This window comes from Perissodus microlepis, chromosome 20 (assembly GCF_051167445.1).
Source record: "Perissodus microlepis isolate ML-2025 ecotype Zambia chromosome 20, ASM5116744v1, whole genome shotgun sequence".
NCBI classification, from domain to species: Eukaryota; Metazoa; Chordata; class Actinopteri; order Cichliformes; family Cichlidae; genus Perissodus; species Perissodus microlepis.
Window position 1 is genome coordinate 6,248,638 of NC_140480.1, and position 26,176 is coordinate 6,274,813.

Consider the following 26,176-nt stretch of genomic DNA (forward strand, 5'->3'; position numbering starts at 1 on the left):
GCGCTATACAAATACAGGCCATTTACCAATGAGACTTACAGTAGAAAGTGCTTTGAGTGCTTAAAATGAGTAGAAAGGTGCTATATAAGTACCAGTCCATTTACCATTTAGTAACAGTCACAGATTGGATTTAAACAATTTTTCTGTTAACTCATACTTTATAAAGCAACCCTGTTTTGGACTGCTGCATCCATCGCACTAGAGCTCTCCTTTAGAAAAGCTCAGAGAAGATCTCTCATAGGAGTGTTAATCAGAAGTACCTTTGCCATTCTTTTTACTCTTTTTTTAAGAGTAATATTTTTTGCCCTCACCTCAAATATTTACTGGGTACTCTTTGGAGTTACAAGAGAAAATAAAAGGAGGACTGCACATAAAAATTAGCCTAAGGCTAACCTTGAGTTATATTGTCTGTGTAAATCCCAAACGTGGGATAAATAGATAAAATAAATTTTGCATGTTGTATTGTAAAAACACTTAATAAAATAATAATAATAATATAGTTCATATTATTATATTTAGTATTATTGTTTGGGCTGTTTGGTAATGCATCAATTGTGGATTATTATAGAAAGAAAGATCAATAAGTAACAGTATATCGATCAATATGTTGATATTACTGTTTTTTTTAGTCACATTCTAATTGTGTTTTAAAATGTGTGTGATTTAAAGAATGAATGAAAAATCCATAGAGAGCCTGACCCTGTGCACTAGATAAGGAAGTGGTGGTGGTGACGGGGGGTAATGCATGGCAGCACTGCAGAATCGGCGCTCATCCTTTAGCTGCAGTGTGACCTCTCAGTGTAGACACTGCCATTCATTATCAAATAAGGGTGAGCCGGGAGTCCCCATTGGGTTTGCATATGGATATTAATGGCTCTCAGTAATTTACATTTCAATTCCAGACACTCTATGAGAAATTAGTCATCCTCCAATCACGAACAGGCGAATTGTTCAGGAAAATGATTGACATTTTTCAATTAGTACTCAAAGACAAATTTAATATGTTTAGTGCATTAATTAACTGGAGGAAATGGAAATGACCGGGGCTAAGGTAAAATTTGCATGATCTATTCAGGGTTCTGCTGGGGTCCATTACCCGGCTATGACGAGGAGAGCGATAGAATGGCCGGCCGTGTTTAACTGATGTCGATTCAGTTTTGATGGAAAGGTCTGATAACTTCGCTATCAGACCGAGCGCCTGCCAAATTAAAAAAAGGTCATAGTTTCTGCGTCTGAATTCCTCCATGTGTTTGCCGTGCCGTGGGTCTGTTTGAAAAGGTCAGATGATCACAGTATGTAAACAGCGGCGATATAATGGAAGAACCTGCTTGTCTTTTGATTACGTGCTCCTTACTGCTCAGTTACTGCAAGGATGAAATTGAAGCTCTTTGGCCTTTAATGAAATCAGTTCTAATCTACCTTTACAGATTTTATGACATGTTTTTATGGCTTTCTAAGATGTTGTGATGCAAATGGAATTAATTCAAGATGGAAAATAATAGCGAGATAGATTAGGTTTAAGAGAAAAAATAAATGAGAACGCATTAGATGATGACAAAGGAGATATCAAAGTGTCCCCGGCCACAGCTTTGCTCTTGACACGAACATTATTTACTATTTCTGCCTTGTGATTCACCGTGAACTATGAGATTCTGCCTAAGCCCTTTAAATGATCTAGACAAATTTCCCAAGTTTTAAAAGAGAAGGAGGAGAATGACACAGTAAGATGGTGTTCTCATAATAGGTGCTACATCATGAAACATTCATTATGTTTGTCGAGAGTGTGCTTTAAGTTCAGAATAAGAATAGCTGGAATTTTTCAGCAGCAGACCATTGATCCAGCCTGTATCATTAGTTGAATGACTCATCACAGAGGAGTGTTGCTGAATATTGATCATTCACTTGACTGAACCCTGCAGAGCACACTTCCTCGATTATTTCCTCTCCCTTTTTGGAGAAACTGAAAAAAGGGTGAATGCGTCACACACATTATTTCTTCTTTCTTATTCAAGTTTATATCCAGCTGTCAAAAAAGGACGTCTGAAATGCGTCTTTGTTCCACTGTTTCTTTGCTGCCTCTAACTGAGTTTATTGAACCTTTGTGTTTAGTTGTGGACGCACTTTATTTGACAAAAGGTAGGATTTCAGTACTCTTCCTTTTTAGTCTCTTTGTCTTCCACCCCCCTGAATAATTACACTTTATCTATCTTTGATTTTCTTCTGTCCTCACTGGGATGCTCCCACGAGTCACCTCCTATCTGGCTGCTTTTGACACAAGTAGTAAATAACAGTGAGCAAGGCCATAAATCATGGTAATTCCTCCTCCAGACCTCTCGTCCAGATGGATCACTTGTGTGCCTTTGAGGTCCACCTGTGAGTCTTGTATCGCTGGTGTAATTTAAGTAGAATTGTGGGAGTCATGCACGGTTGCTGCCGTGTTTATCACAGTTATTTGACAATAGAGGTCAAATTAAGTCAACTGAAACTTTTGCTATTAAAAAATAATGATTAGAATAGGTTTGTGCTGATGCAGGATGGCCTCGGGGATCGAGGGTGGTCAGAGGGATCGTATGCAAGACGACGTTTACCTTGTTTTTCCAATAATGCAGTCAATTAATAGTATCAGTGTTATAGATCATATTAAATTGAATCTGTCCTGCTACAGTAACATGCATCCAGTGCGTGTGCCAAGCATTTGCAACACCGGCGTGTCTAGGTGTTTGCAGCCACATCCACACACAGGTTCATCTTTGCACGTTTGCACTATTCTAAGTGAACGTGCATGTGAGGAGTTGCCACAGTAGACGAGGAAACATAAAGAGTATCTTTCTAATTTTCAATAAATCTCAATATAACTGGGTTTACACAGATTGTAGTTTATGTTTTGGTTAGTTGGTGAAAGAGTCTGTTTTGCTCAGCGAGGGCAAGCTATAAAGCGGAGGACAGGCAAGTGAGCCATTTTCATGTATAATTTTCACACACAGTAGGAAAGAGCAGTAGAAGCATAGGGATGTTACAACTTAATACTTTTTTATCCTTTATTGTTGTATGTGAACAAGGCTCTCCCGCTGGTATAATCTACATTCGTTTCCCTTCATGCTCGAAGTGAGAAATAAACTCCCTGATGCGTGTGTCTTTTTCAACAGTGCTAGTGGGAGACCGCCATTGTGTTTGTCTTTTTTTTTGTTGTTGTTTGTTTGGGATACCCAATATGTATTATGGAATGTGGCTAGTGCTACTTTAGTGGGTGCAGGTACAGGATCACTGGACTAAGGAGCAGATTGTTCAACACGATACATGGAGTATAGCTAAGTAGTCAAGTTTATTATTGGTAATGCTGGGTAAACACACACATACACACATACATATAGAGTCTAGTTTTTTATTTTATTTTTTTCCTGAGGTACCAGTTTGGGGGGGGGGGGGGGACTTCACAGAATGCTGACTGTGAGCTGCTCACCCTCTTTTAAAATCATATTTATATACACCGGCAGCAAACCAATCCCACCAAGCAGAACTTTGGATTGGTACTGTAGCAGCTGCGAGGCATCATCAAACACTGATTCTTCATGTCTTTATTGGCAAAACACAGATTAGTCTCTGCAAGAGTTTTCGTTTTAAAAATCGTGCTTTTAAGCTCACACTTCACCGCTCCATTAATGCAGCTGCTTTCTTCACTTTATTTCCAAAGCCATTTGTCGACCCAGTGTGCTGCTCCGACAGCTTGGGGTCAAGCATAGATGACCTTTTATCCTTCACCAGGAGGACGTATTTTCAAATATGAAGAGGATACATATGCGAGTAACCTTCACAGGCTGAGGTGTCATCAGCAAAACATCTGTATTAATCTGATACATATACGGGATTTCAAGTTCAGTCCCGCATTTCATATCTGGTACAGATATTTGAATCTGCACTGTGACAACGAGAGTCTATTTAATTCTGCAAATGAATAAACATCATTAGGCAATGCTATGAATTGCATTCATCTACAAAATCAAGTTTGGAATGCGCCACTTGATTAACTCACTGAGCACTGAGCTGAGCATGTAGGAATTTTGTAGGTGAAATAAACAGTTAACCGTCATCACCTTGTTATTTTCGAATAAAATTTAGCTTATGGTGTGTGTTTGCATGGTGGAGCAATAATCCATTTTGAAGAAATGTTACTGAGTCTGGTTCTAAAATATGGGAGAATGAGCGGTAGGTCAACCCTACACCTCAGCAATAACCTAAAGAACTCCATCCATCCATCCATCCATCCATCCATCCATCCGTCCCCTTCTCTCCAGTTACCACCTCCAGCTTTTTTGGGAAAATATGACATATAATATAAACTACATTTTTTTAACATGCCCTAAATTTTAGCAGCATATTGCAGTTGTAGATGCTGATTTACTGTAATAAATCTTACAGTCTTACATTTATAGCTGTGACTTGAACTACCATGACGTGATCAGCTTACATGAGATGTTAGAAGTGTGACAACAAACAGGCAAATGCAACTAAGCAGCAGTGTGAGAGAGTGAGGCATCTTAACCCATAAACAATGTGCACGCAGCAGCTTACAGTGCTGCCTACACAGAAGCATGATCAGCTGAGCAGAAGCGGCAGCTTTGTGCGTTACGAGCTGTAGGTCACCTTTGATTTAAAAGTGCTCAGAGCACAGTAGACTGTCACTGCAGCGTAAAATGGAGCTGGGTCATCAGCAGTGTTTAGTATAACTCGAATAATTTGAAGGCACGCGGCCCCCGTCCTTACTATTTTGTGGATCACTGGCTCATCATACACTGGATACCGCAGTTCAGAAATACAGCCTTTAACCAGTCTGCTTTCTCTGTGGAGCAGTGTGGAAGTGGGATTGCACAGACACAAACATGAGAAACTCAGGACGCTTTGTTGTGTTTAGAAAAGCCTCAGAGTTTGAATGAAGTCAGTGAAAAAGTGATGATTGCTTGGTGCTGTATTTTTCAGGTTGTTTATACTCGACACTAGCACTCGGCCAATTCTGTTTCACTGAATTTTGTACTGTTCCTTCCAAGTTAAACAATCTATTGATGAAAATAGCCATGATGAAGACTGATCATGGCTTCAAATTGAAGTGAAAATACAATAAATTGTATTTTATGTGCCATAAAATACAATTTACTTATTTACATGTGTTTTACATGTTATTGGAGCTAGCTCTAACCCTCGCTGAGTCATTCCCATTCACCTGTGTTAGTTGTCCTGTGTGCAGTTATAGCAAATGACCAGACTATAAAAACTTAGGGGAACGAGTAGTCGTTTGTCCTCTGTGCTAAGTAGGTTATGCTGTTTCATGTAAGTACACAGATTAATGGACTAATGGTAATATATGGGGTGCTGAAATCGCAGATGTTGCAAAGCAGTATCTAATATCTTTGGCCCACCTTCTGCTTTAAGCCCAGACTCTGCTGGAGGAAGTTAAATGATGAACTATTTATATTCCTCTCCCATACAGATAATACGCCGATCAAATTACAGCGAAGTTAATCTGTCGTGCCAAATTTCCAAGGACAAAACAAATGTAGAGGGCTCTGACGCCTCAAAAACGACAATGATTTTCTATTGGTGTTTTATTTGGTAATTACAAATCTGCTACATTAAGTACACAAATCAAAACGAACACTAACAGCATATAAATCAGATTAAATTCCTCAGAAGTTAAAAGTATTATTTTCTTGTTTCATTTTGAGAGGTGCTATATATCTATAAAACTCCAAACCCCAATCAAGTGTTTTGCTAGTATAAAATCTCTTTGAATATTTGTGTTATTTATTTATTTGCCATCATTCTTGTCGAAGCGTAGAAAAGCTTGACGTCCATGTGCTGTGCCTTTGAGGGGAAATGGTTTTGAAAGGATGCATCAAGCCAGCCGTCATCAACCGCGGCCCCCCTCCCCACACCACAGAGCACCTGAACAGTGCTTCTCTCAGTCCTCGTCACAGGGACGACAGATGCTGCATACTAAACAGAAGGAACAAGAGCTGCCCCTCAGCCTGAAACACGCAATTATTCTCCGTCGCGCACACTGAGGCGGACCTACATGTTGACATATAAACAGTTACAATTAACTACTGAACGCTCATCCTGGCATTTTAGTTCACAGAACATTAACAGCATCACCAGTGACGCCACGCGTTCCCTTTAGCAAGAAAAATTGACCATCTGTGAGCTCAAGTCAGCAGCCACTGACGCTGATCAGGAGTGATTTTTCTGGCTGTCATGAAATGCATTTTGAATGTATGTTTTTTCTCCTGATTTTTCTTCTGTCTGTGATGTGACAAAACCTAGAATTACGCTAGAATTTGACTCTGTTTGGCTACAGTAAATGTTTCCAGTCCTTTGAACAACACAAAGTAGTCATCACACCACACAAACGAAAGAAAGGAATCTGAAAATTAGGCTCCAAAACATTTCTTAGACAGCACAAAAATGAGTAGTTAGTATGTTATTAAAAGCCAGTTAAGCCCTCACCTTCCTACCCCATTGAACATGATCAAAAGTGAGTCCCTGCCAGTAGCAGGCTTATTATTCAATATTTCACTCAATAGTGCACCATTGCCAGGTTCACCTTTGGAAGGTGTTTCATTGAGATTAAAAGACCAGATTTTTCCACTTTCATGATTGAATAAAAGGCAACGGAGATGAGGCTCAAAAAGACTTTTAAAATGCTTTAAAAAATATCAAATAATAATAATAACATACTTCATAACATATATTTGGTTTAATTTGATAGCTTAGGCAAAAAATCTCCTTCAACCACTCCTAACACAAACACAGCCTTCAGTAGATAGTAGTAAAATAAAAAGGGGATATATATGTGTATATATATATATATATATATATATCCCCTTTGCCAAAAACCCAGGATGGCATCTTTGTTCTCTTGTCTCACCTCAAAGGAACGTGTATCTTAATTCTCATCAAAGCCCATAGACCTGTTTGTGTCGGAGATTAGCCCCAGAGCTTTAACCACAGAGCCGGCTTACTTATGGCTTTCCCAGAAAAAAAATATCTCTTTTCCTTTGCTGTCTGGATGTGCCTCACACTGTCAGTGACCATGTGGAGGCAGGAAAATATGAACAGGAGCTTAGTGTGAATAGAACAAGAGATTAAAGAAACTGGGAGAGTTGGGATGAAATGCAAATTATTCCAGTAACACTCTTCCTCACCTCAAACCTCTTGTCAGACAGAATGGGAAACTTATCTGTATGTGTCAACAAACTGTGTTTACCCGACTGTATTTGTGTATTTTATTCCTTAGCTGGCAGTACACGCAGTGCTGATGGTGGCAAGGACAGCGGAGGCATCGATATCCACACAGCACCGGGAGCTTTGTTTGACACGAGTCGCCTGCCTCACGGAGATGATTCTGGTTGCAGACTCTTTAAAGAATTACAGATTAAAGAAATATAGATTTTTCTTAGTTGTGAATTTGGCTGAGTAATCATATGCGGTGAAATGAAACAGTATGTTTTTTGCAAACGTTGATTTAATACAGATAAAATTGCTGTTGTGTTATTGTGATGAAAGGTAAGTCATGAGCCGAGCTACAGGTCCTGTTTTTATGTTAAGACTTCTGTTCTCACCCTGCTTCTGAGATGACCCCAGTAGCATCATGCATCACTTTTAGGACGCTGTTATAGCCAGATGATGAGAAGTGCTTTGTGTTTGCCAAACATAGTGAGCGAGACATAGTTCCTCACACTATAGAATTATTTTTTTATCCTCATAAGTCTTTTAAATGCCATTTGGAAGAGTCCAAGGGTGATGCCAGGTGTGCCTGTCAAATTGAATGGTCTCGTCCTACCTGCTCTACCATAAAGTCTTGATGGAGGCGACTTCATGATGGATTGTGACTAGAGCGACTTTGCTGGCAGTTCTCCCATCCCTGCAACAAATTTCTGAAGCTCAGAGTAACTTTTTATTTTTCCCTCGGCCAAATTACCAACTGCAGAAAACTGTTTTACTCTTTAAACATCTGAAGCTTTTTGGAACACTATAAATACTGGAAACGATGCTGATAATACCAAATGAATACAAATTCATACAGTCACGAACTCTTCTTCTCTGCCTCTATATCCAACTCTGTATGGTCTATTTGTGGTAGAATTCTCTCTATTCACTTTTCTAATATGTGTGACATTTTCCTTTATCGAGGCATGATTACCTAAAAACTCCCTAGGTGAATTCCACGAAGCAGCTGGAGAGGTGGAGCCTGGGAATGGGATCACTTTCTTCAAAATGCTAAAGAGCACTGGCTTTGGCCAGCATGCACCTGAGCACCCCTCAAGTTATAATCCTAGTTTAATGCACTTACACGAATTAATTACGCTGAAGCTGCCGTCTTCAAAACGATTCATCCTTTTCAAAAGTGAACTTATTCATTCTCATTCATACCTGCCTTGTAATATGTGATGTATAAGCGAGCTTGTGATTAATGTTGATTGAATTAAGAGCCAATTAGTGACTTTTCCTTTACCTTCCTAATTGTCTTATTCTGTATCATTTGGTTAGCTGTGGTCTATTTAATTTTTTTCCCTTTATAATTTGTTATTCGCTAATTTTTCTTCAAATGCAAACTGTATATAATTATCTTTTGAAACCTCTCCTGACTGGTGGAAGAGGGCCCTTGCTTAATTTCTACTTTAGTGTCGTACCTCTTTTTCATCTCCTACACTGTAAAAACGACTCGAGGGAAAATAGGTTACCAAACCAGACTGCCGTTTTCTTTGAGATGTCGTTACACTTATTCATAACGTCATGAAAGTGCCCACACTGACCGGCTCACCTGCTCAGACTAATACCTGTGGGAATCAAACCTATGACCTTTCAGTTATACAACTGTCCGGCTAATCTCTTGGGGTTAGAGAGAAAGCTACCGCTGCACTGAGAGTCGTCTGTTCCTATCCTCCAGCTGCTCTGTCATATCCATTTTCACATAGTTTGAATAGTAAAGGACACTCGGGGTTGAGAATAAACAGCACAGTGAACATAATTCTCTGTTTTCAGAATGCTCGCGTCTGTTCTTTGTCTCGATTACACCCACTCCTGTGTAATGAGCTTACACCTCCTCCTATATCACGCAGTAACTTTGCCTGTTTTTGAAGTAATGATGCTTTATGCACACCTGAGATTGTGCGATTTCTATTTTGTATTGAAAGATGGCTCATAACTGGGTCAATGTGCTTTTAAAGAAAAGTTGGCATGAAGCAGCAAGGCATCATGCAGTAATCAAATCATTAAGACCCGATCACTGTCAGAGTTTGTCTTATCTTCCATAACAGATGAAGTGGTATATATATATATATATATGTATATATATATATATATATATATATATACATATATATATTAAGCATTTTATATTCGACTTCAGATGAAACACCGATGCTTAGGGAGGTGGTCTGCTCTCCTTAGGTCACAAAATTGAGTGGCTCCATTGTGGAGAGCTATAAACAATCAGTAAACTGTAGCAGAGTAGAAGGTTTAGTCACAATAAGATTGTTATTCCACCTGCAGTAAATTATATTTGCAACGTGGCTCTGTTTTGGGACCTCCTGCCCTGCTACAGCAGCGGCAGCGAGACCGGCTTCACAGAACAGAGCAGGCATCAATCACGGTGGACACGACATCAAGTAAATTGGGAATTAGCATGAAAAGTATGAAGGGCAGAGGTGGGTGCGCAAAGAATCTGAAGCAGCTTAAAAAACACGCCACACATTAGATTTGCAAATACGAAGGGAATCAGCTGAGCCATCAGCTGATGTGCTGTAGGCTGACACTGAGATTTGCTGGCTGAGCTCAGTTCTGTACGCTGCCCCAACTAAACCTACGCTAAAACATTTAGTCAAATGGGCATTCCATGAAATTGCAACCCAGCAGATAAAATGTCTCTGTAGTGGCATGCTACAAAGTGGTGCTGAATAAAAAAACTCCAAACATTAAGTTGGTTTTGGAATTTTAGACGTTTGTTTTCCTTCCTTTGTGTAGTCTGTTGTGTCTGTAGCAAGATGTAAGATTTTCTGCACTAAATTAGTTATAATTAGTGCACACACTCTTGAATCATATTGAGGTCTCACTGGGTAACAGCTCTGTCAGTGTATGTCTCTCTGTGCGTCGTCTTTTCCTCAGCGTGATCCTCCATTTTTCCACCACAGTGGGTGTTTGTTACTTTGTGTGTCCCGTGTGATCTGACTCAGGAGAGGTAACACTTTCCCTGCTAAGTCCAGTCCCCTCTCCCCCCGCGATAAGATGATCTTGATAAGGCATGAAGATAGCGTTCAGCTACAAAAACTCAATTTCCTTACTCCTTTGGGGACATTAAACCATTTCCTTTTGCCTGAAAAAACCCCCCCACAAATGCAGGAATTCACATCAGCCTGGCCCTGCATTACAGCACCTTTTCCACCTCATTGGCTGGCCTTTCCAGATGCTATCAATAGGCAGGTGATTTTGGTGCAGCCCATAAGTTCTGCATTGCAGGGGCATAGGCGGTAAGCACAGATTGTGGTGCAGGTATCTATACGTTGTTTTTAGATTATCGGTAAAGCAATGGTCCCTGACTTAGAGGCAAACTCCTGAAAGCACAAAGTACTATAAAATGTAGAACAAACTCCTTTCTGGAGGTAACAAGATTTGGAATGGTGTCATGCTCGGATTACAAGAAATGTCTATTCACATATCCCTTTGCTATCAGACCAACAAAGACTGTGAGTGAACACTTGCATATAGATTAGTAGTCTGTGTGTCTTTTGTAAAAACTTCCCTTTGGGCACACCCAGTGATTAGCAGCACTTGTCTTAGTGTTATAGAAATAATAAAATAACGCCTCTCAGTCTCTGAATGCCTGGCTGAATCTTTTAGCAATTATATGAGGCAATACAGGAAAAAAAACCCTCTTTGAATGTTGTCTGATTGACATGTCTATAAAAAAGACAGGCATATAGAAAATTTTCATTTGCACTGTAAGCTTCACCAAGTCAAAGGAAAAATGATTTATACCAAATTTATAAACACTCTCTTATATCCTATCATTTACGCCTATTTAGGAGTTGATTTAGAAAGCAGAGTTAATGCATTTGCTATGCTAGAGTGAGGGCAAACAAAAGAATAGTGTAAAATTTAATTTCTAGCAAAATAGCTGTCTTTTTCTTTGAGGTGTACTTAGACTTGTTCAGTGTTTTTTTTCCTAACATAATGCTTTTAAGTTGAGAACAGAGGAAAGGAAACTCACTTAAAACAATTCATAAGCAAACACTGTCAAAAGTTGTAACAGATGTAGGAATTTTCTTTAGTTTATTTTGTTAGCACAGCTGAATTTGGTTCCTGTTGTTGCCAGGCAACAAATACCATGCTAGAGAAAGCTTGTAAGTTTTGGCTGTTATTGCCCAACAACAAAATCTTGCCCATGTAAGTAAAAAAATTTAATCATGCAGGCTTAAAAAACTACTGCATACAGATTTCTGTGCTGAAACTTTTTTTTATGACTTTTGATTCCAGTGACTTGCCTGTAAAATGTCTACAGGGTGCTGCAGCACAGTGATGAGTGGTTATATAGCACTGATCCCACTCCCTACTGTCACCATTCATATGGTAATCCTAACTCAAAGCACACCCACTAATTACTGATACACTTGGTCCCTATTCACTGCAGTGACCAGCAGACACATTCAAGACACAAAGAAAGAAACTGAAACGATGGCCCGTGTATGTGACACACAAATTCATATGTTCATGTTTGGAACATGAGGATATGTGTTTTAATTGGTTACGCAAAAAATAAACAAAGAAAACAAACATAACAAGCAGGAAAATGGTAGATTTATTCAGGTAATGACAAGAGATGTCACGCTCAACAAATCCTGACTAGAAATCAATGGAAGAATTCCCAGATACCAAAAAGGGTGGTGGTTCTGCCTGCACCACCAAGGAGCTAATCAATAGCTAAACAGGAAAACCGATACTGTTGTTTGCAGTGATGCACGTCAAGATACATGACAGTTTCAACTGTGTGTTAGCATGTGTTCAGTATCTACTTGTCAAAGTGCAGACATGTGTAAGTCGACACACTGCTTTCCTGGCTAATGCAAATTTTTCTAGTGCTCTGGCGGAATAGAAAACACACATGATTTATTGGCTGATGGTAGCTATTTGAAAGATTATTGATAGCATTTTAAACTGCCGATAAAAGAAAAGACAGGAGAAACACCTTCCAGCCATGTTTCAAGTGTTGACGTTGCACACTTTGTCCACCAGAGAGCACTCTGCAACTTTCCCTGTTAGCAAAAAGCCACAAACAACAATCAGCTAATCCAAGCAGAGTCAGGCAAAGCGTAAATAAGGGCAAATAACAATGTTAGGGTAATCTGAGTATTTTTCATGCATCTGAAAGAAAAAAAATGTAGCGATAAACCCAACAGACAACGAAATATCGCATTTTAAATGACCAAATATTAGCATCGGTGTTAAAAATCCTGTATCATTCTGGCTCTGATAAACATGACTGCATTGTCACAAAACCTTGTACATAGCCTGCAGGGAAGCGTAAAGAACCCCCAAAACCATTCAACCTTATTTTGAAGTAACTGGTGATTTTATACTTAGTGTTTTTATGTCCCAAAGCCCATGAAAATAAAAATGATCCCACCTGTTTATAGAGGAGCTTATTTTTGACAGCCTGAAATAACTGGCAAGGCGGAGGCCCCCCCCCCCCACTGTAATCAGCTCATCCACACTCTTCCCACAGTTCAGTTAGAAAACTACTTTCCAATTCTTTCCAAGACCCCTTATTGCTGTAGGCTATTTTTTGCGGGAAAATGGAAATACCGCTTTATTAATGCATGGCAGAATCCAAAGTCACATGTAACTTGTATTTTCATGTTTATATGGCTCCATGAATAAGACATTGTAAAAACATAATAACAGATAAAACATGACATTTACATTACATTGCATTTGTAAAGCCCTTAAACCCAAGGGGTCTCTCTTCTTAGTACATTAGCGTGGAATCTCACTGCGTCAGCCACGTTTTACTAGTCTAGCAACACGTTTTTCTTACATAGCCTATAGTTGGATTACTGCCATCTTCTGGTGGTAACAGCACAGAACCTACTACCGAGCGCTGGTAGTAAGAAATACATAATGTAACACATACAAATTGTAGTAAAAATTTTAAAATTATATTCAATTTAATGTTTATTTGAAAAATTGAAAATCATGACCATTCCTAATGTGCATACCTGCATATAGTATAAGCATATTTTATAGACATACTCTAGTGCAGCGGTCCCCAACCCCCAGGCCTCGGACCGGTACCGGTCCGTGAGTCGTTTGGTACCGGGCCGCGAGAGTAGAGGCTCAGGTGTGAAATGTATGGTTTTCAGGGTTTTTATCGGTTTTCAGCGTTATTTTGTTATCGTTTTTATCTTTAACTCGGTTTTCCTTGGTCTTTTCACGTGTGTTATGAATAAATCTTCTTTTTTTCGGTACCGGTACTAGTTTTATTTTGTTGTATTTATCCGCGACACCTTAAAGGCCAGTCCGTGAAAATATTGTCGGGCATAAACCGGTACGTGGCGCAAAAAAGGTTGGGGACCGCTGCTCTAGTGTAACGGTAAAGGACTGTACAGAAAGGTGCAAAGACTTTGATAGTGCGGCATCTTGATTACCCAAAAGGGCCCAGTTGACTTTTAGCACTCCTGACAAGAGCTGAATTTCATTAATGAACATCAGATGACTTTGGGATTATTAGCTGCCCTGTGTATGTGTGTTAGAATGAGCGTGTGTATGAGTCTATGCCTGCCCTCCTCTGTGACTAATGTATCATATGCGGCGGCAGGGTCGTCTATAAATAACAGCATGATGTTCACTTACTAAGAGGGAGGGGTGACTCGTGTCTTGCAGATGGATGAACGGGTGGACGATGTGTGTGTGTGTTTTCTTCTCCATCTCCTCGCCTGCATAGTCTAAGCGGTCAGTTAAGTTTTTGGGTTTTTTTTCTTGAGCAAATCGTGTGCAACTCAATATTTGGCCCACACACTCGCAGAGCGCCTGAGGCTACGGTACACAGCAGTTGCACGGTACCCAGGCTTGTGCAGTGCCGTGGCTGATCTGTGTTTACCACATGCAGGATAGGTTGGGGTCTTAGTTCATGCAACCTTGGGAAACAATAACAACACAGCTGTACTGCTGAGTGAGTGGGCATGCTTTGGCAGACCAATGTCAGATTATATCTGAAAAATAGCAGGATGGAGTTGGGGTGCTAGGTTGGCAACTGAGGCAGGTTTTCTCAGTCCTAAAGGGAAAAGATGACTATACAGAGAGGTTAATTATAAGTGTTTTCTGTCAAAACAGTTGGAGGTGTGTCAGCATTAGGAAGAGTCAAAAAACTGGCGATGGCTGATATCTTTGGAGAGACGTGCGTGTGGTGCAGCCCTAATGAAGTTATCATTAATGAGTAAAAAGATTGTGTAGAAAGTCAGATATTCCCACATTTATGGTTGGGAATCAAAATATGATATTGATCACTATACTGAAGTCACAGTTGTGAAAGATGCAGTCGCAAAACAGTTGACTCAGTTGACTTTAGAGTGATGATTTCATGTGTTCACTGTTAGTTTATTGATACTGGTTCAGATAAGCTGCTCACTTAATACTCCATATTCATGTACAAGAATACCAAGCTAATGCATGATGTGAAATGGGTCCAAACTATGCTTACATGTGCAGTGACAATAAAAAGAAAGGCAGTGTAATCCTTTAAGCCCTGTATCCGATGACTATTGAGAAACATGTTTATTCCCTGTCAGCTATGCTCACTTACAAATGGGCTGCACCGGATTCATTGTGAGGCTTTTCTATATAGAAAGCTTCCGCAATCAGTCTGTCTCCTGTTCAGTTTCTGAGGTATACTTTACATTTTGCAAGTAATGTTGTTGTCTTGCAATACTTCTAATATATAAGCAGCAGTTTTCACAGCCACACTGCAGATACCCCTCTGTGGCACTGCAAAGGAAAGAAGGAAGCAAGAAGAATTACAATTATGAAGGCAGAGCATAGATTTTGGATACAGATGCAAAAAATTATGTATTTCATAGTTAGTCACACAGCATGTAGGACATTTCCACATCTGGCAGTCAGCCTTGGGCTAAAGCTCATTCTTAGCCTAAAGGATAGGCAGGAAGGAGCCTATGATTGCATTCATAGCCCCCCGCTTAATGCTATACAGAATAATATGTCAAATCTTAACTGAGTTACTCTGAACACTCCTATCATAATAATATCCGAGTCGACTCAATGGATCTCAAAATGTGTTATGTTTCAATTAAACAATGTTAGAGCACATTTGAAGGGATGAATATGTTCCTCTTTAACTTCAGCCTGAAACATTACAGCAGGGCTTCAAAAAACGCCTTTGTCTGCCGGACGAATACCTCGCTGTGATAATGTGAAAAAAAAAGCCCTGTTTGCACAACTATTATTGTTTTCTCCACACAACTGCTCCTTTGTCAAACTAATGATTTCCTTCCCTTTGTCCACAAGTCCTGTGCAGGATTTGCATGCAGAAAGTTCGAAAAAGGAAAAAGCTGCAGTGTTTCGATTTAGTCCTTTTTCACCGGATTACAGAAATTTGTTGTGAGTTTGTTCAGCAATGAACGCATTCCCAGAACCTCAGACAATATCTCCTGAAAACAGCTGTGTTGAGAAACTCTGATTTTCCATGTGCTTATGTGTCCTAGCGTGCTCCCCCACCCCCTCGCCTTTCTCTGCGAATGGTACAGTCCATTTAAAAAGGCGCTTGTCATCTCTCAATGCTCTGTGTCCTTTCAACAGTCAGCTGCGGGGAGCACATTTCACAGGGGCAGTGCTGGCGCTCTAATGCACACACAGACACACTCATGCTGTTACCGAACTCTCAGAGACACACACACAGGCATGCTTGCACACTGACACACTCTCACCACACACACACGGCCTCTGAAACGTACACTCCTTCCAGCAAACACACATTTCCCCTGAGCCGGATGCCTCTCTTTAAGGGAAAGGACTAACTGCTCTGAGGATTTAACTTGGCTTTCTCATAAAACAAAAAGGGAAAAGGAGCAATCAGAACAGGGGAAAAAAAAGGAGGAATTTATTTGGGGACACCTTCCTTCCCAGGAAATGGTCAACTTGTCAGCATGACACCTTGTCTGGATTCCCCTCTCTTCCTCAGGCAAAAATCCTGAAAATGATGGATGACAACAAGCAGCTTGCCCAGCGCATCGATGGGGCCATTCAGTCAGCCAGCCAGGAAGTGACCAACCTGCGGTCAGAGCTGAGCGCCACCAGCCGCAGACTGGCCGAGCTGGGAGCGACGGACTCCTCTGCCAGCGTGCTTGAGACCCTGCAGCACAACCACAATGGTAAGAGAGCCACGCTGAGAGTGAAGTGACGGTGTCTTCTTGTTCTTTTTGCCGAGAAGCTGAACATGTGGAGAAGGATGAGTGCGCTCTCATTCAGCTGTGTGTGAGTGTAGTCTTGCAGTGTGCGTCTTGAGTGTGCGGCTTATCATGGAGGACATCCAAGAGTGAAAAAAGCCTCTGCTCATGGGAATAAGTGCATTTCAGAGTCAGCGAGAGAGCGGATGAATTGAACAAAAGAGGGGTTTATGTTGACTTGTGTCCACTTTCAGTTCTCCCTTAAAATCCCCTCTCATGTTGAATAATTAACCCCCTTAACCTTTAAGAGGAGAGGGGGGCGGGGGTAGTGCTGCACTTCAGTAAGGACAGAGTGGGTAAAGTTACAGCCTCTTTTTACTCTCAGGCACTCTGTGTGCTAGTTCAGTCGGTTCTCCCCTAACCGGGCAATGGATCTGCGTCTCTTGAGGAGGAAGGGAAAGGGGGCTGGTTTTAGGGTTGCCGTTGGTTACTGTTACTGAGAGCTGTTTGAATGGCTGCCCAGTGTGTAGAGAAAGCTGCCTTCTGTTTGTGTGTGTGTGTGTGTGTGTGTTGCAGCTGCTTTATTTGCCCTTTTCCAAGTTTTATCTACTCAGTTTGACATATAGATAGGAAACAGATGGGAGTTTTTGTTTCTGTGCACATGCATAAGCATGGCTGACTGCATAAGCACGCGTGGCTAAATGTGTGCCCATGGGCTGCCGTGTCCCTTTAACTTCTGGCACACGCACATTCTCACACTCTTGCTCTTTTCGTAGCAGTCAGCTGGTACAGTGAGCGGTCCGATAGGATGCGTGCCATCCGGGCTTTGGCAGCACTCTACTATGAAACCACATCTCTCGCAGACACTTGTGAAATCAAGCTCAGTAATAGACCTGCTGTACTGCACTCTTAGATTAAAACACTGTTGGTGAACTTTCCTTTAGCAAAGACAGTGAGTCATTTGGTCCTCAGTTGACCTCTGTGGTGCTTTTTAATAGGGGAAAATTTGAACACAGGCTGTCGTATACAGCTGGTCAGGAACTGTTTGGTCATGTTTCAGCTTTGTTTCAGTGGACTGACACTGTAGCCTTTCTGTTTCTCTGTCAGTGTGTATGTGCCTTGCGTTATCCCTTTAACCCTGATGCATGCTCACATTCCTGCTGGTTTCCATAGCAGTGTGTGTACCAGCGTGAGAGACAACAAGCACTCCTCTGGGAGGGTTTGAGCACTGATGTCATTGTCCTTTGGTTGCTGCTTCTCAGCTCAGCTGAAATGATGACTGAGTGATGTGCATGAATCACGTTCATGAACATTCATCTGTGTGAATATTCTTTAAACGTCCTAAAGACTGCAGAAAAACACTATTGGTTTGCTCATTCTTACGACATTCCCAATGCTTCTGAAATGATACACCACGAGACGCTGAGCCCTATCTGTGGATCTTTTAGAAGATGTATTTTGTCAGACACAATTATCTGCAAATGCAGTGCTAAGTGGTTCTGAGTGCCCCCGATTTTCAACATCAAAAATGACATGCACACATGTCCTTTTGATACTGAAGATTATGGTTGCCAGTTCCTGCTTTTGTTTGCCCAGTGCATCTTCCCACTGTCATTGTGTTGCTGTCAATAAGTCTATTCTTTTTTTTTTTCACACCCACCACTTGCTGTCTGTTCTCTCAACCCCCTTTTTCTCCTTGTAGCTGTTCTTTACAGGCTCAGGGTGTATAATAGCAACAGCTAGGGATAGGAGGATTAGGTAATTTATCACCAGTGGCTGTGTTGGGAAGGGAGGTGTGTGGTAAGGGTCGCCGGTTCATTGCACAGCCGGCAGAGTAAGAGTCCTGAGGGAAGCTGTGTTGGGGGTGCTATCTGGCACTTCAGATCCAGCAGCACTAACCTTGCTAGCAGGCTAGCTTACCTTAATTGCATTCCTGCTGCCTGGGGGGGCTTACATTTGCATGTTTCATTCTTCCCGGCAAGTGCAAAGTTATAAGGAATTGGATGTATTTGATCATATTCTTGTAGTTTTCCTCAAGCTCACAACTGTTTAGAAACAGTTGAACACAGAAAAAGACCACAAGATTTGACCTCACTGTCTTCCTCAAATGATCTTCCCTATCATGTTATCTGTCCTCTGAGCTCACACTTATCCTCCTCGTGGTCCCCGACAGCACCGCATTTAACTCTGAAGGATGTTAAGCATCCATGAAACTGACCCCAAAGCTTCTGCCTGTGTGTGGCATGAGTTGGCATCATTGTCATTTTCTCTTTGTATATGGGAGAAAATGTCACTATGGAAAGTTTGGGTGAGTGAAAAGCCCATTCATATTGTGCTCATATTGCCCTATTTCTGTACGTTGACCTTTGGATAGACGTATTTCTGAGATGTTTTTTATTTTACTTTTTTTCATAGTGGTCAAGAGACTTTTTATTTTCCACATACACTTTTGTCAAGGTGCATACATGTGGAAAAAATCATTCCATCTTCTTACTCTAGTCTCTGTGCTACACATATAACCGCACACTGGATCCGTTGGGGTTACTTTGATTATATGTGGCACAATTAGCACAGGTAAAGTAATTACTCAAAGTGCTGGCACATTAAACTGGTTCTTATTCTTATTTACTTTCACTAGTCTTTCATACATGGTGGGATATCACCAAGATCCCCAGAGTTTACTGACAGTTGCTGACACTAATAAAAGCGCATTGTGGATCAACATTGGATATTTATCGTCACTAATTATATTCCAACCATCGCTGGTTGGATGTTTAGTTATGAGTCATTCAAAGGTCAGTCATATTGTACTTAATGACTCATACAATCGGGGTAGTTGAGAGAGAGAGAGCCAAATATTCGTGAGCTTTTTTGCCAAACACACAAAAGTCATGCTTTTCTGTCTGAAACTCATCAAAAACCTTTACATGATGTTGCAATCATTTCAGTTAATCACAGATTTTATCCACTCGATAATTGAAAACACAAAAAAATGTTTATCATTCAGGAAGGCTTATCCAGGATATCAAGAATGAGTAGAGCCTCTTATATCATTTAGCATGGAGCATTTGCTGTCTCTGTGCATCATGAACGCACAGACAAACTCTGCATGTTAAAAAGCTACTGAGAACTCTCGTGTTCTTTAAATCTGTTCATGAAAAAGCCTCCTTGGCCACTGACATTAAACAGGATTAATAATATCGAAAAGGTATTTGCTTAAAAAGCAGTTACTCCTTTGGAGATGGAAGAGAAGAGCGACCTTGATGTAACAAGACTACTCATTCTGTTAAAGCTATTAGCTAGTACTCGAATTGGAATGAAATAGGTGTCAGTGCTATATAACAGCAACTGCACAGGTATTGGTTTAACTTATGTTTAACCTTACAATAATTACACCTTAAAGCAAGCTGGGGGATATCTGCACTCTCAAGCTGATGTGTTCTTGCGACACCGCCTGCATTCATCAGTACAACATTGTGTGCGGTTGAGCTTTCCTGTACCAGCAATGTGGAAGGACCAGTTGGCATCTTCCAAATCTCACTGAGAGTAACAGAGAGTCCTATGTTTTACTTGCTGTGAAACAAAAATGTATGCCCCATCTGTTCCTAACACTTCCCTGGTATCATCTTTCAGGCTTACTAAGGTAACGTGGCATTTCAGCAAAATTACTTTGGTCTGTGATTGCAATTTTTACACGTGAGTGCAGATCTCTTTCTGCTCAGTGGGGCTCCCGTCATTCTGCGGCATTACCAATCAGTTGTCAGTATTGGAGAGACACTGCTTCCACAGTAAATGCTTCATTACCATCAAGAAGAGCAGCTTGGACATTTGTATTCGTCTGGTGTACAGCGAGTACTTGTTCTTAAGCTAACACAAGTGATGCCCTCATGTTTCCTGGTTTGCATATATATATATATACAGGGAGTGCAGAATTATTAGGCAAGTTGTTTTTTTGAGGAATAATTTTATTATTGAACAACAACCATGTTCTCAATGAACCCAAAAAACTCATTAATATCAAAGCTGAATGTTTTTGGAAGTAGTTTGTAGTTTGTTTTTAGTTTTAGCTATTTTAGGGGGATATCTGTGTGTGCAGGTGACTATTACTGTGCATAATTATTAGGCAACTTAACAAAAAACAAATATATACCCATTTCAATTATTTATTTTCACCAGTGAAACCAATATAACATCTCCACATTCACAAATATACATTTCTGACATTCAAAAACAAAACAAAAACAAATCAGCGACCAATATAGCCACCTTTCTTTGCAAGGACACTCAAAAGCCTGCCATCCATGGATTCTGTCAGTGTTTTGATCTGTTCACCATCAACATTGCGTGCAGCAGCAACCACAGCCTCCCAGACACTGTTCAGAGAGGTGTACTGTTTTCCCTCCTTGTAAATCTCAGATTTGATGATGGACCACAGGTTCTCAATGGGGTTCAGATCAGGTGAACAAGGTGGCCATGTCATTAGTTTTTCTTCTTTTATACCCTTTCTTGCCTGCCACGCTGTGGAGTACTTGGACGCGTGTGATGGAGCATTGTCCTGCATGAAAATCATGTTTTTCTTGAAGGATGCAGACTTCTTCCTGTACCACTGCTTGAAGAAGGTGTCTTCCAGAAACTGGCAGTAGGACTGGGAGTTGAGCTTGACTCCATCCTCAACCCGAAAAGGCCCCACAAGCTCATCTTTGATGATACCAGCCCAAACCAGTACTCCACGTCCACCTTGCTGGCGTCTGAGTCGGACTGGAGCTCTCTGCCCTTTACCAATCCAGCCACGGGCCCATCCATCTGGCCCATCAAGACTCACTCTCATTTCATCAGTCCATAAAACCTTAGAAAAACCAGTCTTGAGATATTTCTTGGCCCAGTCTTGACGTTTCAGCTTGTGTGTCTTGTTCAGTGGTGGTCGTCTTTCAGCCTTTCTTACCTTGGCCATGTCTCTGAGTATTGCACACCTTGTGCTTTTGGGCACTCCAGTGATGTTGCAGCTCTGAAATATGGCCAAACTGGTGGCAAGTGGCATCTTGGCAGCTGCACGCTTGACTTTTGTCAGTTCATGGGCAGTTATTTTGCGCCTTGGTTTTTCCACACGCTTCTTGCGACCCTGTTGACTATTTTGAATGAAACGCTTGATTGTTCGATGATCACGCTTCAGAAGCTTTGCAATTTTGAGACTGCTGCATCCCTCTGCAAGATATCTCACTATTTTTGACTTTTCTGAGCCTGTCAAGTCCTTCTTTTGACCCATTTTGCCAAAGGAAAGGAAGTTGCCTAATAATTATGCACACCTGATATAGGGTGTTGATGTCATTAGACCACACCCCTTCTCATTACAGGGATGCATATCACCTAATATGCTTAATTGGTAGTAGGCTTTCGAGCCTATACAGCTTGGAGTAAGACAACATGCATGAAGAGGATGATGTGGACAAAATACTCATTTGCCTAATAATTCTGCACTCCCTGTATACAGAACAGGCAGAAGATGTCTTCTGTTTCACAACTAGTTACTTTAACATACGTTCCAAGTGCTTAGTGTACTTATTTTAAATTAGTACCCTCAGAACTTGGTGTAATGATTCTAGTGATTTTCTTTTTAACTTTTTAGTAAAATTGAGGGATATATCAAAAATTAAGAATTGTAAGCAAAGCTGAAGGTTGCATTGAATGTTTGGTCACTGCCATTCCCGTCTCAAGCCCCAGTGCAGAGAACCTTTCCACTGTTCTCTTATTTTGTTGTTAAGTTGAGATGCTGTCAAAATCTCTGCAGAGTCATTCAAGTGTAGAATGCCCTCACATAGATTACAGGTTTTTCCATGAATTTGATTTCCTGCTGTCTTTTGTCTTTGCAGGCAGTGTCTGGGAAAAGTTGACATTTTGCAACATGCCATTACCTTCATACCCTTTCACACTCACTTTTATTGATTTGACGAAGAGCTATTGGTGTGAAGCTGCTGTCACTCAAATGAGCATTTGGTGTAGGGTCCCCGCTTGGTGACTGAAAAACAAAGAAACGAAATAAGCTATAGGAAAGCAATAGCATGGTAATACATGGGGATTAAAGTGGGGTTTGTCAGATCGGGCGTAGCTGTCACTTAGAAATAAGTGAGTGAAATAATAACGTGTGGATTTTTCTTTGAGTACAGACTGTGATCAGTGGACCTGTGGTGCTTCTCCCATTTTCACTGCTCTTTGTGGATTTAGCCAAATAAATTCAAGAGATGTTATGCAGGCTGATTTCCAACCATTCGATGTTATTAGGGTAGTGTCAAATGAAGAATTCAGTGAATTAATCCACTCAGCATCATCACCTTAAATTTAAATTGATGTCTGCTATCCTTGCTCTATCCGAGTAACACTACCCTAGATGTTTACAGTTGTGCACTGTGTGTCCAACACAGTGCACAACTGTAAACTCATGTAACCTCAGAATAACACAAAGTTAGTGTGCTTCATTTTATTTTGTAAGACATTTCACGAAAAATACTATATGTACAAGCACACAAAGAATAAACTAAAAAAAAACACGCATTAACCTTGCTATCAGCTTTAATTACTCGTTAACTGAAGGTAATGTTAACGCTATTTCAGGTTGTTCCAGCCCAATTTAACCCTCCAGTTTAATACACTCATAAAATACTGCAGTTGCCTCAGACTGTGAAAATGGCACCAAATCTCATTAGTGTTTTTTCTTTCTTTTGTCGATGGAGATGGCTTTTGAATCCCTCTCTGTCTACGGCAATGAGAAACTTAATGACTTGTGTGAGGAAAAATGATAGCCCTCCTCAGGTTTCATGTTTATGGCACGTTTTATAGTCATTTATTTGACAAAGTTACCCAACAGATGGTTACTCATCAGAGCATTTCTCAAAAGTGCCACAAAAATTGGATCCGCCACAGTTGCCTTTGGCATTTAGCTCCTCTTGTGGCATAGAATGCGGTAACTTTCATAATGAATCCCATGTTTATAAGGAATCGCCACCAAATGAAGGTATTTATTTCAAATCAAATGACCCAGGCTTATTCTATGATGATACTGAAACATGAATGTGTTTGAAGGTACTTTCGTAAATAGGATGTTAAAGATAGGTGATGATTGTCTGTAGCCATATGTTTAGAGGTCATTCATTAACATACGAGTGTAGTCATCAAGCCATCGTTTTAGCAGAGAAGTTGTTAGGCCCAACACCTGGGACTGGGCCAGAAAGGGGGGTGGGTTTAAGGACTTGGCGTGGTCTAAAAAAAATCACATTTTGAACATACACTAATGTTTGTCCTGGGCAAACCTTTGGTCCCAGTATACTTGTAGGCTACGTTATAATGTACCGTGCCCTGAACATTTTTACAGACCGAGCACAAGCCATATGGCATTCCCTAATGTCAGCAACCTTCCCCAGCAGGATAGTTTTCCCCAACACATTGGATAGAGTAAGGCATCAACCCAAAGAGCACAACATCCCAGATCCCAAACTGACTGAAGCTGAGACAAGCCTGATCTGCATAGACCCCGCCCCAGAAATCACAGGACCCATACGATCTGGCAGCGTAAGGGAGATCTATATAATATTAGCCAGGATGCTGTAATGATGTGTTTGGGTGTGATATGCTGTTAGTACGTCAAGTTTGAGCTCGCCGTAGAGTGGCTGTGTATCGTCAGCACTTCCACATATAGATACACAGACTCACACACAGGTCTCTTTGACCTTGTCACAAATCATTGTGACAGAAGAAGTGTTTTCCAGATAGTTATGAGCTACCAACACACCTCGAGACACTAGCAGTGATTCGTTCTGACACTAAAAAACATACAAATTAAACCCACATCCCGAAATTAAACTATCCTCCGCTACTATTTACTCTTCGCTTGAACAGACAGTCCACTGCCCTTCGTTTCATTTTGGTAGGTCAGGTCTACAATATATATTTGATGTTTTAGGTTGGTCACGTTGTAGTATGCATTAATGAGTTGGAGCAGCTCTCTGGAATGTAAATTTATGTTGCCCTTTGTCCTCCAGCTTGCCTTTGCTGGAAAGTAATGCTAACAGTACTCTCGCACACAGCGGCAGATGGCTCGAGCAAGTGTCCTCAGAAATCTGTGACATTGCACATATTCAGATGCCACGAAGTGCAAATTCTGAGCTCTGTCTTGCAGAACTGTGGAGGTAGAGGGTGAGAAAGAGAAAAAGTACAAAGAATTGGTAACTTTCCCCACATTTACGAGAGGATTTGGAATATTCTTTTGCTCTATGAGGTAGACAGGCCAGCGTAATAAATGGTGCACCACGTGAGTAGACTACTGTGAACAATGATTAAAACTCTCATTAATGTGATAAAAAGCTTCATTAGTGGGCGATCGTGGGTGGTGGACATCATTGGTTTTCATACTGCAACTGTGGCCTTTCTTTTTAATGTGCGTCATGGGAGCCAGCTCAGATATTTCAGAACAAACTTGTTCCTCCTGATAATGTGGGTGAGAATCTTTGGAAACGGCGTCGTTTTCACTGATCCAGTGATCATAAAGGAAATAAAATGGGAAATTAGAGCAGCTGAATATAGGCTACAGTGAAATTACACTGGATGGGATGCTGATGTATAAAGTCTGCACAGTGGAAGCAGATACGTTTGCTCTGTAGCCCCAGAGAATGGCTACTAATAGGCTCAGATAGGAGATGAGGAAAGAGCCCCCCCAGTGGTATTCAAATGATGTGATATGACGGGAACTGGGGAAAGGGGAGGGGTCTGGTCTGCTGAGGGGCTTCCTAACATTTTGTCAGCAATTACTCACAATGAGGTGCGGCGAGGCGATGGGTTGCAGCGGCAGCAATGATATATATATATAATGACATTTTCACTGTTCATCTCACATTTCTTTGAAGTGGTAGTGGTACATGATTTGAGTTTCAGCTAATTTGGACCTACAATGCATGTAATCATAACAAAAGGCTTGACCAGTATGTGGAGATGATCTGCAACTTGATGTCAACCCTTATTCCTCGGCAGTCTTCAAGTGTTGAGATAGTATTAAGTTTCCAAACAAGACGTTAATTGATTTGTTGAGATTAATATCATTTATTATTCCCACGGCACATCCCAACAAACTTTGGCAAGCATAAAGTGTTAATATATTGTACCACCTTATGATAGATAAGTAATAATTTAGCAAGAGCTGGGCGTTTAATAATGACATTGTTATGTAAAACAGCGTTCATCTTCTTCAGGGTGTTCATTTTTCATCCGTGCAAGGGGATACATAAGTGTGTGCATCCGAAGCTGATAAGGCTAAATTTGGTTGCAGGTATGACTGAATAGAATGACTGCAAATGCACTGCAGAGGCATTGCCTCGCCTCGGAGCATTTTCAGACATATGTACTGGTCTGGGGTCAGATTTTTCCTTGCACGTATCCCACTGCAACCGATTAAGAGCTGACAAATAGAGTAGGATCTCGGATCAGTGATTCTGTAAAGCCTCTGCTCATGTGTCAAACGGTTTCCAGCAGCACAGAAGGACTAGTCAAGGGAGCTGTTTCAAAGTGTTTGTGAGGCATTGCCTTGAAATTGCTATATCACTCTTGGAAAAGCGCACAGGATGTTATGTTCTTGGCCAAAGCCGTTGACGTTTAATGTTTACAGACAAGGATCGGTGGGAGCGCAGAGGTATTCTTTCACAGTTGACACTAAGGTAGTTATTTGAGTATTAAATACTCCCATCCACCTC

At 40.9% G+C, this 26,176-nt stretch overlaps 1 protein-coding gene across 4 annotated transcripts in view; it reads left to right on the top strand.

Annotated features, from left to right (window-relative positions):
• The window catches only part of kazna (kazrin, periplakin interacting protein a), a 194,732-nt gene that overhangs the window by 46,533 nt on the left and 122,023 nt on the right, over positions 1-26,176 (top strand). For all 4 annotated transcript variants that reach the window (XM_084917514.1, XM_084917513.1, XM_084917515.1 and 1 more), the window contains exon 3: positions 16,241-16,430. In XM_084917514.1, the coding sequence (XP_084773640.1) occupies positions 16,241-16,430 (190 nt within the window). The remainder of the gene's footprint in view (positions 1-16,240; positions 16,431-26,176) is intronic.